Raw genomic sequence first — 14,851 nt, 5'->3', positions numbered from 1 at the left:
CCATTTATGAGTTTGTCAGTTCCAAAACTTACTGGAATCCAAACTTATGACACTTTTTTACAAGCATGCGAGCACCCTGAACTGCAGTCATGATTGGTTTCATAAAATTATCCGCTTTTAATTTACCAGGTTAAGATCACACTGTGAGGAGAAGTCCCCGCCTCGGGGGGGGGGGGGGCCTCCCTTTTAGGGCCGGGGACGTGCGGCCCGTAGGGTTGGCGGCTTTTTTTTCTTACGGGGTTTCCTTTCTCCGGTTCTTTGCTGGACATGTCAGGTGCTATATGGGGCATGCGGGGAACGCGACTCCTTTGCTGCTACGTTGATTTCGGCTTGATCTTAGCTTTTCACGTCACACACGTGGGCTTGTTTGTCTTCGGGGTATAAAATGGCATTCTCTAAACAGGGCCCCGGGGGTAGGAAGTCAGGGTTCGTGTCTTAAAGGGTCAGGGGGGGCCGGGCCGCCCTCCCCACCCGAAATTATGTGGTCCCCCCCCCCCGGGGGGGAGAAGTCGAATGTGAAATAAACTTTGCGCTTTTACATTGACATTTTCTTGTCCTATGCAGACGCAAGACATGCTAAAGTAAAGAGAGCAACGCACGCGTTGTATTACCACGCGCGAACTCGCGCCCTATCAGTAAGCTCTTTGTTTTATGTCACAGGTACATTCTGTACATTGGGTTTCCCCCAAATAAGGGATTCGAAGAAGAGAGCAAGAAAAGACAATGTACATAAGACAGAAATCACGCAAGTGAACACTACAAGTTTTAAAATCCGTTACGGAGCCTTCAGGTAGCACATTTTCTCCGAGAATGCTTCAATGTCTGGCTTGATAAACAGCATCCAGTGAGTTGTAAGTGGGCGAAGGAAACTGGCAACGCTTAACAAGAAAGAAAAAAAAACACAGCTCTATTGGCCGACCTCATAACAGATGGCAAGAACAGATCAGCTTTGGACTAAAAAAAAAAAAAGCCAACCCCCCCCAAAAAAAATATTTTCTACCCTTTTTATATTTTATATCTAACCTCCCCCACACCCCCACAAAACTTCCAAAAAAAAAAAAAAATAAACAGTTACCTAAAAATATACCTAATGCTGATCAGCGTGTACAAACAATACCCTATTTTCAAATTGGTCTATTTCGGACCAAGACGGCTCAAAATCCAGTAGCCTTTTGGGCCGGACATACCTAAATAGCTTACATGATGGAGTCCCCCCGGGCCAACAAGCTAAACTAAAGCACGCTTCTCTCCTCTCGCCATTTCGTTACCAGTGGATATGACAGTAATTCCTTTATCGTCATTATAGTATTAAAAATCGAAATCTTTCATCAGAATTTTGTCTGATGTTTTTCTTGGCAACTGTGAAATCGAAAAGGAAATGTAGTTGTACCAGTCCACCACCCTAATGTTATATTCCTTTATCTCGCTAGCGGAGCAGTAAACAGTATCGTGTAGGTAATATATATTAACATCGACATCAACAGGTCTTACTTCAAGTAATGTCCAAATCTTCAGTGATGTCACAGCAGCTGCTAGATTATCGATCAACGGCAAGTTTCTTTTTTCAAAAATATTCAATTTCTTCTTACTCTCACCATTTTGGTGTTCAAGTTCTGCTGGGGCGTTTCTTTAGTCAGGGTCATTCACCTCTGCAAAATACCAAGGCAAGGAATTGTAAACAAATGATCAGAAACAGGTCACGCAACAGACAGCACTACTTGAAAAAACTAAGTTAGCCGATTTTGCGTCGAGTTTGTTGTTTGTACCTATCCACGGCTTAATCTATGCCAGTCGTATAAACTATGGCCTTGTTTATTTTGGTTTTAGTATTACTCCTTTGGTGTTTTCCAACCTTGTACAGGTTTCCTTTATTTTCAAGTCACAGCCCTGGAGGAATGACTCAAAAAGTTGTGACGCAGCTTCTTGACTGCTTCCGTTTTCAAGGCTAACAAGCATGATCATAACCACAAATAAGATTTGCTTATAAAATTGCTAGCAATACTGATGTTTAATTAAGCAGTCATTTTCTAGCTAATTTGAACTTGAAGACTTTACATAACTGGAAATCTTTAATGACATTTCAGGTGACAAATCGTTCACCTGAATTTTTTTTTTTAGTTAAGTTAAGGATTTAGATTGTGAGGCGGAAAAGAAAAGTGTTCATTTATTTCCATTTTTTTTTTATATTTTGTAACCATTTTCCTTCCACATATTACAAAATCTGACTAGTTCGCAAACACGCTATTGCTTCGTGTTTAGTCACGTGACACGATAAGCTTCTGCATTTGCAAGAACGCTCCTGAATCGAGATTTTCTCTCGCTTGAAATTCGTGCGGCTAAATAAAAACAATCACAAACGTCATCAGGCAGTGAAGTAAAGTAAGTTTTAGAGTATTTTTTCGTTTAACCAACAGACATGGATGGAATGGACTGCAGCGTTTGTTCTTAACACATTTTGATGTCATCTCTATAATGACGGCAACGATATCAATGACGATGGTAAAGTATAGAACACCATGGTAGAATACCGTAAAATTCCGGTTATAAGCCCATCTATGGAAACAAAAAAATACATCCGATTATAAGCCCCCCTCTGCTGGATGACAGTACTGAACAGGGCTAAATGTTGCTTTATTATGACTTTTTAACTAAAAAAAGTATTTCGATCAACACTCCCGTGGCTCGTTTCGAAACGTTTTTTATTCCGCTTATAAGCCCACCTGGAAATACGCCTTTCCGTTTATAAGCGCACACAAAACCCCTTACGAAGTTGTACTAGCCCAGGGCTTATAACCGGAATTTTAGGGGCTAAAAAAAAAAAAAAAAAAAAAAAAAAAAAGAAATAAATATACCAAAAAAAAAGAAAAAAATAGAAAAAAAAAAAATAAAAAAAAAAAAAAAAAAAAAAAATAAGACCAGAGAAAAGAAACGACCCGCATTTGATGCTGGTTTTAAAGCATTGTCGTCGAGTTATTAATATTAACCCTAAATGAAGATTACGTGCCGAAATCGCCTCAAACAGTGTCCTAGAGAATTTGGACCTCCCAGCAAAACTCATGAAAAAAATGAATAAGTGATCACACCTAACTTTTGCGCACTTGCGGTTTTGTAAAGTGAATAATGAAATATAAAAGGTGCGTTCTAGCAGGTTTTATAGTGTATACAAAAGTATGTTTAAAATCAGATTCACAGAATGCTCCTCGGAGTTGTTATCCTTTATAATAGTACCCCGTCGCAATGCTTTATAAACGAAACTGAGAATCCTTCTCCATAGTTTGTATTATTAATCAAGCGTCATCTTTGTTCAGTACCTGATACGAAAGCGAAAAAAAAATTACAGCTTCGTTTTTGTTAGACAGTTTATCCAGGTTCGTTGTTTACTCGTAGTATTATCTTTGTCTTTAATAAGGAATTGTTTGTGTTGTGAATCAACGGAACATTGACAAAAATCTTGCAAAAGGAATAACGTACAGAATACGATGGGAACAAAGCTTGTAAGGGGGGAGGGGAGGGGCAAATTTACTTACAGGATGCGTCAATATCTAGTAACCCCCAATTTTTTTTTTTTATAATTAAATTTTTTTTTTTTTTTAAAAAAAAAAATTTTTTTTTATATTTTTTTTATTAAAAAAAAAAAAAAAAATTTTTAAAATTTTTATATATATATTTTTTAAAAATAATTTTTTTTTTTTTTTAAAAAAAACCTTTTTTAAATTTTACCAAATTTTTATGAAGGTTAAAAAAAAAATTTTACCAATTCTTAAATGTTAGGTTCTTATACGCGGGTTTTTACTGTAGCAGATTTAGACCGGGGAATCCAAACTCGCGGGGGTGGGGGGAGGAGGAAATCCAAATCCTCTGTGACACCGGCCCGAGAAGCGGACAAACACAAAGAATACAACACAGCAACATGGCAACATTTATTGTAACACAACACCTCAAGCAAACGTTCAGAGTACAGCATTAGGCCTTCCTAAGGAAAGACACTTCTCTCCCCACACCTCTCCCCCGAAATGCCTGATACTGAGCTTGAAATGTCTGCAAGCCACAATGATACAAAAGGACAAAACCTTTCAGTCTATCAGAATTTTGATATTCAGTTGTGCAGTACGTCAACAAAATATAAATTGAACGGTGACTGTGGCCCACTATTTAACATTTTCTCTCAGTGTTCAGTTAATGGAATATGGATGTTATCGTCATCTCTGTTTTGATCTTTGTATTGATTCAAGCTAAAGAAAGTTCCAAACGTCCTACCGACTTGTACTTTCTTTGTTTCGACTTTCAAATTATCATTGTTGTGAAAATTGTTCTTGTAAGCCACTGCAATAAACCGATTCGAGTCATTAACCAGCGGACTTGCTATATACTCATCCAACTACAAAAAAGAGCAAGATACAAATATTAATGGCCCACATCGGCAGAAATACCTTTGGTCATAAGTTAAACATTGCATGGTTTGTTCACGTCTATAGTCATCACATCCCTTTGAGTATAACCAACCAGCTTTGAATCGAAGCATCTATGTAAGGTTTGGTTTGTGGCAAACTGAGTAAATATTTCACTTTTATTTCCATGTAATGCTGATTTTACATAAATCCCTGCCTATCAGCCTGTCAGCTTGCTTTTGATTTCACAGTTGCTGTATGAGTGGAAGGTAATTTATGCAACTGTCTTGGTATCTAACATGTACACGCCCACAAAGCACGAATCTGATACGTAAGATGATCATCTTTTTTAACCTTTACATAAAAGTCTAGTAAAGGTGATTAAAGTTATGCTTAGTTAGTGATCCTTGTATGCATGCATTAATCATGTGTCCTAGACTTTGAAATCAGAATTAATTATTCGATGAAAGTCTAAGCAAATGACATAACACGTTGGGTCTGTGACCAAAGCAATTATCCTATGTTTTTTTGCAATCATTTTCAATCTCTTTTGACCATCGATGCTATCTGTGGCTTGGTAGTCATTCTGCCACATTTTCAAGTAAATAACATAGGAAATCGATAGCCAGTCGGCTTCATAAATCCTGACGTAAAAAGATGAAGTCCGGGTTCAGGCCCAGTGACTCATACTCCCATTTTTGTAGCATGAAGCGACTAGGAGTATTTCTTTTCGACCTTCTCCTCTCTGATCTGTAGCTCCTGTAGAGGATGACAGATCACTAGCATTTAATTCGCCTGTTACCCATTTATCCACTTAGGTGGAAAGAGGCATTGTGATCGTGAAGTGATGGATCAGTAAAATCCACTTGCCTTACACAATAATCTATTTATTACCCCAGGCCGAGTCAGGAATTATACAACTTTATACACATTCAGAAAATACAAAACCTTAATATATGCAGCTTATAGACAGAGTAGGTAGAAGAACTTACATCCATCCACTGGGCATCAGCTATTTCCCTTGTGTCTATATTGATGTCTTGGGTTAAAGGCTTGAGATGACAAATGAAGTAGATATCTGAACAGCCAAACCGAAAGTTTATTATTTGACGAAAACAAATAAGAGAAACAAATTTTGTTTGAATGCCAGTTTCCTCCAAGACCTCTCTCTTAACAGCTTCAACAATATCTTCATCTGTGAAAAGAAAACAACAAACATGCCAAGTATCAATATGTTGGTAACATTCTCAAGAATATATAAGTTATAATTATATCTTCTCTTCCAATGTTGGTACCATTTTTGTGATTTTTAGAGGCGTTTGGTAAACACTTGTGGGAGCCACAGTGGCCTAATGGTAAGCACGCTTGACTTTGAGTCGAAAGGCCCGGGTTCCAGCCCTGGCCGGGGCACTGCATTGTGTTCTTAGGCAAGACACTTTACTCTCATTGCCTCTCTCCACCCAGGTGTATAAATGGGTACCAGCGAATTTACTGCTGGGGGTAACCCTGCGATGGACTAGCATCCCATCCAGGGGGAGTAGCAATACTCCTAGTCATTTAATGCTATGGAAACCAGGATAAGCTCCAGCTGTATGGGCCACTTGGCTTGACACAGACTGAACCTTTTACCTGGTCAACACAGACTCTCCAAATTATTCAATCCATCAGAAAAAAAGAGGAAAAATTCTTAGTCCTAAAACTGGGACACTTATTACATGCTGATAAATATAGAAACACAGATGGCATACCCCAAATGTGTTTTGTTTTTCTACCCTTCTGTTCAGGAAACACAAACACCTCTATATAAATTGTAAGTACAATAGAGTCTATGATTCGGAATTTAGGTATGATAATATCTTATCAACCAAGCGCCAGGGCCTATTATTGAGAGAAGTAATAAACAGCCCTTGAACTTGACAGCTTGTACAGATTGAATGAGGTCTGTACAAAAAGAACAAAGAGCCAATTATACTTTTCCAATACAGTCAAGGTTTTTTTAATTTACTTAACAAATAAAAAAGTCTTGGCTGTGCTTTGTTCTGTAAGTTATAAAGCACGCAAGGAAGTGACGAGAGCACGAAAGAAGTGTAGGGTGAAACACGAGCCGCAGGCAAGTGTTTCTCCCAACTTCTTGAGTGCTATTGTCACCTCCTTGAGTGCTTTATAACAGAACAAAGCACGGCCAAGGCTTTTTTATTTTTTTATAATAAAGTTTTACTTAAAACTTTAGAGAAATTGGATTAAAACAAGATTGAATCTCAGGATGCACGCGCGGAATGGCATGAGGGATTGTACGCGACGGTGTCGAAAGTCTTTTGATCTACCAATTCTTTTTTTTAAAAACGTGTCTGAATTTTTTTAAATTAAAGCACGTTAATTAAGCACTACTTGAGGTCTTATCATTAATTTTTGATAGAGCTGAACCACTCTAACCTTGAAAATTCTCCTCGGCTTGCTAAAACAGCGAGATTTGAAATGATCCACAAGCTGCATGCGCATGGAAACGGTAAAAGATGGTGAGAGCACTCGTAAGCAGCGTGCTTTATACTCTCTTAATATACAATCTTCGTTCACTGTCAAAAATCCACGCGCGCAATTGGTTAAAATCGATCACGTGATTTTGCTTTACCTGTCGTCAGCAAACTCCGACAGTGCAGTATTGACAATAATGCACAAAAATCGTGCATTATTGAAAGTGTATTCAGCTTCAAGGCTTGTAGAAGTGAAAGAAAAATATATTCCTCAAATAATCAACGATCCAATACCAAACAAAATCGAAGAGGATAACAACTTGAAGCGCTTTCATGTTTAAAGGTAAACTGCAGCTCAATAAATACATTTTTGTGTGCGATTGACTTGTTTGTAGTTGCTTGATTGTGGAAGCCATACAGTCAACTTCTCACTGACTGTATTTATTGACGACCACAGTTTATGAACCATTTAAAGCTTTATTTCTGTATGGCTAATTTGTGATTTTTACATTATTGATGTTTATCCCGTGTAATTATGTATTACTACACTTCTTATTTTTAAACATTAAGTTTGTTGTTTGAAGTTTGTTAAGTCGATGATCGCTTGCAGTTCGATGCAGTGTACTCAGATTGTATATTAAAAGGGTTAGAGTCTGTTCGTTCGTGTTTTGTTGACAAATACACGCACTTGCTGGCCTCACAATGAACTCGAAATTTTCAATACTGCAGAAAATTTCTCGTTCATTGTGCGACCAGCGCGTGCGTGTATTTGTCAACAAAACACTCACAACAGTCTCTAAACCATAAATAAAGCACACTGCTTCAACCAATCAGAATGCTCGTTAGATTTGTCACTTTATTATAAAAGAATTTACAGTTTTGTTCAAAATCAGCTGAAAACACTTAGGCTGGTCCAATATTGAGAAAATAAATTTCTGAACTTGCAATAAAGCATTCTGGTTGGCTGACTTCTGTTATTGGCATGGCCCTCAACTGCCTCAGTCATGTAATGAAAACTAATTATTCAACAAGCCAAACAAGATAACTGTATCAAGAAAGTGATAAATGATCATCGCAGTGAATTTCCAATTTAAGCAATTGGAATAAAGAAGCCTGAAAAAAAAAAAAAAATTCAGGGCTTCAACGGGATTCAAACCCGTGACCTCCGCGATACCGGTGCGATGCTCTACCAACTGAGCTATTGAAGCCACACATTGGGAGCGAGGTCAATTGTGAGTTCATATTTTACCCGTGAGAAGAGTGAAATGATGTAATGTATATGAAATAATTCATATATGAACTGCGGATGGATATGAAAGTGATAAATGATCATCGCAGTGAATTTCCAATTTAAGCAATTGGAATAAAGAAGCCTGAAAAAAAAAATTATTTCATATACATTACATCATAACTGTATCAGTTAGACTAAATAAAAATACATCTAAATAAACTAAATAAATCACAAAGTTGACTAAGGTATAGATTCTAAGGTGGATTTCATGTTCACCTCTATCCACCATGCCTCCAGGAAGTTTCCAATGCTTTTTCTTGCTAAATCTTTCACAAACTGCTAACACCTGGTTTTTTTCATTGACAACTAGCCCACCAGCACCTAAAAAATAAAAAAAATAAAAATAACAAACTAAACAAAAAAGGGAAGTGTGCTAGCTGCACTATAAGGCTATTAGATTGGCTGCCATGCTTGCTTTTAATTAAAACAGGCCATTTTTATCTTGCTACATTCTTGATCAGCCTTCAGTTATTTTAAGAAGTTTCACTTATACTTGAAAACTTCATTCATTCATATTCTTGCTGGGCTTGCAATTTTCAGTTTGATTCCAAACATGAGGGGGGCATTGGGGCCTGTAAGAAACCGAAATACCGCACAAAAAATCATACAAAACCGAAAAACCGAAGTGAATTTCGATCAAAACCGAAAACCGAACATAACATTCCAAATTCTGAAGCTGTAACCTTAATTGGTACCTCGAGATTTTGAAAAAAGGGAGAAAAGGGTTTTTAAAGAGTCTTGACATTTTTGTTCATTAACATGCTAGATTACACCGCTCTAACTTGCAATTTAAACATAAAAGCAGGTTTTCTTTCTACCCGCATGATCTCAGAGAAACTGTTAACCAAATTGGAAAAACCAGAAACCAGAGCATAATACCAAATCCGAAAAACCGCTAGTATTTTTACCGGAAACCGAAAACCATATGCTAATAGAAGGAAAACCCGAGAACCAAAGAAGACACCAAAACCGAAAAACCGCGGTTTTTTGTTGCAAAAACCGAAAAACCGATCTAAAAAATGGCCAAAACCGAGAAACCGAAAACCCCAAAGTCCCCCTCCAAACATAAATAAAAACAAAAAGTGGGTCCCCAGAAAACTAGTTGTTGTTTTGAAATATTCAGCATGTTCTGGGTAAATTGTACAAATCATACTTGCTCCAAGTCAAATGCTTTCAAGAATGACAAAAATGAATATTTCACACAAAACAGAGCACAGAGTATACATAAATATTTATGAACGGTTAGTTATAGCTACAGGCAAGCGTTTGCTAGTAAACATCAAAATTTGCGTGACGAAGGAGTCGCAAAGTGAACATTCGGCCTTCACTAAGCGAGAAGAGCTTGGATGACACAAAAATAGATTTCACACTAAACAAAGAGCAGAGTGTTTGTAATAATTAATATAAACTAGTGATCGCTAGCAAACATCAAAATTTGTGTGACTGGACTAAGGTATCAGCTGGGCCATGTGCGCCTGGAATGATTTACCAACAAAAAAACATGCCAGCCAGATTATGAACTGGGCCCAGGCCCCACCCAGTTAATAAGGACAGATTAGACAGGTGTGTTCGATATACTAATATTGAAACTGATACTAATTTGCATTTTTGAAAGAGTTTTTGTTATATTTTACAGTGTATTGCACACAAGCACCACTGCACATTCACTTGATTTGAGCTGGAGTGTTCAGCAAACTCAGTACATGCACAATAATATAATTATCGCTTTCTAGGCAATGTTCACTGATGTGTTCCATCAGGGACAAATTGAGACATAAATAGAGCCTCAATAATTGCATTATTTTACCAATTTTAGGCTCAGAAAGCAACCAGGGGAGGGGGGCATGTTTTCTTTAAAACAATCTGTACTAATTCTTCAGGGGGCAGGGTAGGTAAACCTCCTACTAGAGACACTTTTATCCATGCAAATAGCCCCAAAAAGTCACACAGGGTCTTTGCTCTCATTATGTAAAGTTATGTATAAATTTTTATTTATTAAAGCATTACATGAACTGTGGCATTAACTGCATGATCCAAACAGCATGTATGCGAAATATTCATGAGAAATATATTTTTTTAATAAATAAGTTCTTCATGATATAATTTTCCAAAACTAAACACATACCAAGGTAGCTTGTGGCAAAGCTTGGAAGGGTGTTTGGTTCATCCTCTGGAAGCCAACGAGTCAAAACAATATAAGTTGGATATGTATGATGGAATAGAAAGCCATGCTGAAAAAATATAGAACACAAAGAAATATACTGTCAAAGGAAAACAAATTTAAATACTAAAAATTCTTGAATCAAACTAACTGCATAACAAATGTTGTTTATGTTGACTTGAGCATAATGTTACACAAAGTTTATATGAACTTGAAATTTAAATTTGTACAACTTGCAAGTGCTAATTGTTGACAATGTGACAGCAATGAAAATCAATTTTACTTAATTATCAATGTAGAAGTTGTAAACTATTTAATTTAATGGCAGCTGGAAATGAATTTTGGGAGTGTTCATAGTTGCGTGGCCAAAAAATGTGTCAAGTACGGATAACTGGCTGGTCACTTATCCAAAGACATGAAAGGATTGATTGAGTGATGTAATTGAAATTAAAATTATGGCAGACTGCAGGTGGTCCTTTAAAAAAGGATTTAATTAAAGAGACTTGAACCACATAGAAAAGTCAATATCGTAATGGCCAAACTGTGTGGTCCATAGTCATGCACTGTCTGTTACTACTATACAGTGACAGAGAGAAGAGTCAAGGTCATGATGTACTTATTGGGTCAAAATGTTATTAGAAGTTACTCATACTGTATGAAAAAACACAAACTGTCAAGAGCAAGGAAACCAAGCCAAACAATTCAGACAAACACTGAAAGCAGACCCAAGGCTGTGCGATCCTTGACACAACAAGTATAGGCAAATCTGATGCTATTAGGCTATAATAAAATGAGTGGTAGCTGTGTGGGGAGAAGCAGTGGCCTAATGGCTCAAGTGCACCAGACTCTGGACTGAAAAGTTTGAGTTCAAGCCCTGACTGCGGTCATTGTGTTGTGTTCTTGGGCAAGGAAGGTGACTCTTAATTAGTTATAGTGTCTTTATATCTCCACCTAGGAGTATTACCAGTAAATTGTTGGGGCAACCTGTTAGAATGAAATAGGAGTACAGTGGTGATGCACGTTGCAGCTTCATGCAGCTATGCTTTATAGACTGGAGTAAAGAGCCAAGAGCTAAAAGTCATTTGGGTGTAAAGGCTTTACTTTTAAATGGCAGCTATGACTACATTTCAGTACTGCACAATACCTTTATAGCAATGGGAATAAATGAGGAATCATTAATTGATATTCTCAGCCAAACTCCTCTAACAGCACATTTTTTGAATGTAGCCAATGATGCTGAAATACATCAGAAGAGAAAACAATATTTAATTAATTGAACTGAACTTTTACTAAATGCGTTGTAGCAAATAATAGAACTATCAAGTGGAGCAGGGGTATATGCAGCAGTGGTGAGAGCGCTTGCCTCCTGCCAACTTACAACCTCATTCCCAGGGTCTCTTTCTCCCCGACCCCACCAAATCATCTGGCCAAGTACAATCCTGAAAAAAACGACTTGTGTCTTGACAAACCAATCTTATGCTGTGCTAGTAATACTTTCAGCACTGAAATGTGGGGGCTCAGCCCCTCCAAATTTTTGTTTGGTTGGGCGACAGGCCCCCCAGCCCCCCCTGCTTCGCCACCTATATAAGATCATATAAAATTTGGAATGTTGGTTTTCAGAGTGGGAGGAAAACTGGATAACCTAGAGAAAAACCTTTGGAGCAAGGATGACAACAAACTCATCCCACACATGATGTCGGGAACAGGATTCAAATTGGGGGCGGGCCACGTTAAGTTGGCCAACCTCATCAGTGCTCGACACTAACTTTTTTGGATACTAGGACAAGTCACTAGCCTCCCCCCCCAAAAAAAAAAAAAATTAAAAGAGCCGAGTTTGAATCAGCTAATCTCTCAGCACTATATTTGTGTGAGTCCACACAAGTACATCTTTCATTCACTGAATCACAGCAACGGATATGCTTTCTCCCAACTGGGTTGAAATTTCTTGACTGCTGATCGCACTTCTTTTTCTTTTCATGCTGTGTTTGGTCCTCTGTGAGCAATGTAAATCTGGCTCTGGCCTCGAAGGTTGTTTCCTTCTAGGTAAGGTGTTACAAAAGCTTGAAATCTCCTTCATGCTTGTGGTGACTCAGTGACTGCTTGCATGAAAAAATCCAAGATGACGGGCCGGTGGTGGCTCTCTCTCAGATCCCTTTTCAGTGACATGGAAGCAAGGACGGAGGGCGTGCGCCTTTTCAAAGATGGCTTAAGGTTTGCAAGTTGATCATACGATAACCCGTACGATAGGATATGGATCGCAAGCCCTCTGGTTTAATTGACTCAAGCTATGGAAACTAGTTCTTGATGAAGGTTTCTAAGAAAAAACTTCCCAAGTAAAAGAGTTGAAGTTAATTTATTTTTCCATGAAACTAACTAGTCTAGGGGCTAGCCCAGCATGAAGTTTTACTAGTCCTGGGCTAGTGTACTAGCGTTAGTGTCGAGCACTGCTCATTCCCAGGGTCTTTCTTGTGAGGATTTTCAATGAATCTCATTCCCCCAAAATGCTACTAGGAGAGGTCTGCAATCTGTTAAAATTGTATTTGACACTACCTATGGCATCGGCGACTTCAAAGCGTACATTTTCTGCCCTCCAACATCTAAAGAAAAACCCAAAAAGCACCATGATGCAGGATCGCCTGAATTTCCATGTTTAATATTGCATTGTGCAGTTTCAGAAAATATCTCTACCCACCCCATGGAAGGCCAGCCCTATCCCCCACCCGGGGGGGGGCAAGGAACTAAGAGAGACCCCATGGAAGGTCATTGGAAATTCTGAGAGGGCTGGGGGTCTCAAAAGCCAAAAGAGAGAAGAAAAGTATCGAGCTTCACTGGAATTCCTAGCGAGATGGAGGGATGCAAACCAAAAAACCTTCTGAGGGTGGGGTATGGGTATTTTTTGGAATAATACATTGTATTACGGACACACCAGACACTGTTAGAGACATTTTGGGAAATATGAGTAGTGGGATCTACCCCCATGGGGTTGGGGAGGTAATCCGTATGCACTTGGCTTGGAGTATGATGGCCCACCATGTTTCAAAACTCTCCACCGCCTCTGTCTTCAATGCACATATACCTTGATTATAAGCTTCTGAGAGCTCTTTTATGTCACGTTAGTAAACATTTGACATTTTTAAAGATATCTCAGGATTAATTGACCGGCCCTTTGCCCACTTAGGGCTTATGGCCATAAGTCAAGTCAGGATTAATTGAATTCAACATGAATTAAATGGCTTTCTGCAATTACAAACCCAGCAATGACTTACAAACAAGTTTTCCTTCAAATTCTTCTTCATTTTTGCATTTTTCTTTATCTGTGTTGATTGTTATACCACCAAAGCTACACAAAAAGGAAACAATAATGAATACACCAAAAATAAGTTATGTAATAATAAATATGTGTAATTGAATGAAACAACCGGGCGATTTATAAGTTAATAGAAATTAAGTTAAACTGACTTATTATATGTGAAGTAAACTAAATTAAATAAATTGACTTTATTATACATGTATGTGTGAATTGAAATCTAAAAATTACTTAAGATAATTATACTTATTCTCCTAAATTAGCAGACACCCTTGGAACCAGTAAGTGTCCTCTGAGGAGAGGTGTCTATTTATGGAAAATTAAAGTAAATCAGTTTGTATGTGGCTGGGTCCATAACTATTTAGTTCATGCTTTGAATTATATGGAGATCTATTTCCACCACCTGGAGGTGTCCATTAGTGTTGGTACAGTGTGGCAACTTTACTGCCTCTGGTAACATTAATAACTAAGAAAGCATTGATAAATAGCTCTAGGTGTTCAGTCTAGAACAGGGTTGTAAAATGCAGCTGAACACGATCTAGTATAGGTTAAAGGGTCTCAGAGTCAGAGAGGCATGACCCACCTATATGTAGAGTATCCCTACCCCCCACCCCCGAGGCTTTCCAAGGGGGCTTCAGATGTCGTTCTGTCACTCGTTTCCAACCCACCTGCCGTCTATTTGTTAAAAGAAACGTTGTTGCTCTTGCAAATATAAACCCTTTCAGTGCTAGTTTCTGTCAGCTGTCGGTGCTCTGAAACAAGATTCTCGCTACATTTTGAGCTATTTTGGAACTCTGTCGCCAAAACCCTGTGGAAAGCCTCACCCCCACCCCCAGGCATTTGCTATTGACCACGAGAGACCCCGATAGATAATCATTAAATATTTATACATCTTCGTCTTTTTTTCTGTTATCAAGGAAATAAAGGAGATCGATAGACAGGCAAATAACCTTGTCTTTTGTCCGGTCACCCTTTACAGAATATTACATAAGTTATATATATAAAGTTAACTGCTATATCTAATCTTACATGTCTTTGATTCCCTTGAAATTAAATTTCTCCACGGGCTCATTTGAAGAAGGTTCTAAATATCCTTCAGCATTCAATTCCACAGTGTTGCTCATGTTTTCGTAAAAATCTCGTCACAAAAGCTCCCTCTGTCCTCTGCCTGCAGCGGACCAAGGTTGGAACTCTGGGGGACTCGGGGGACTCTGATCCAGCAAGACCGCGAAG

General features: G+C 38.2%; 1 protein-coding gene across 1 annotated transcript; it reads right to left on the bottom strand.

The window, feature by feature from the left end:
- Window positions 1-3,901: 3,901 nt before the first annotated feature.
- Window positions 3,902-14,809, bottom strand: LOC144647392 (uncharacterized). The gene is made up of 7 exons (XM_078507198.1): window positions 14,648-14,809; window positions 13,578-13,651; window positions 11,456-11,547; window positions 10,276-10,381; window positions 8,367-8,471; window positions 5,381-5,583; window positions 3,902-4,378 (listed from the first exon to the last, which is right to left on the bottom strand). The coding sequence occupies exons 1-7, from the start codon at window positions 14,740-14,742 to the stop codon at window positions 4,166-4,168; spliced, it is 888 nt and encodes a 295-aa protein (XP_078363324.1). The 5' UTR covers window positions 14,743-14,809; the 3' UTR covers window positions 3,902-4,165.
- Window positions 14,810-14,851: the final 42 nt, after the last annotated feature.

The sequence above is a fragment of the Oculina patagonica genome, chromosome 3 (genome assembly GCF_052425735.1).
Source record: "Oculina patagonica isolate OP01 chromosome 3, crgOcupat, whole genome shotgun sequence".
Taxonomy (NCBI): domain Eukaryota; kingdom Metazoa; phylum Cnidaria; class Anthozoa; order Scleractinia; family Oculinidae; genus Oculina; species Oculina patagonica.
The sequence above is the reverse complement of the archived record's forward strand: the minus strand, read 5'-3'. Positions and strand labels throughout refer to the sequence as shown.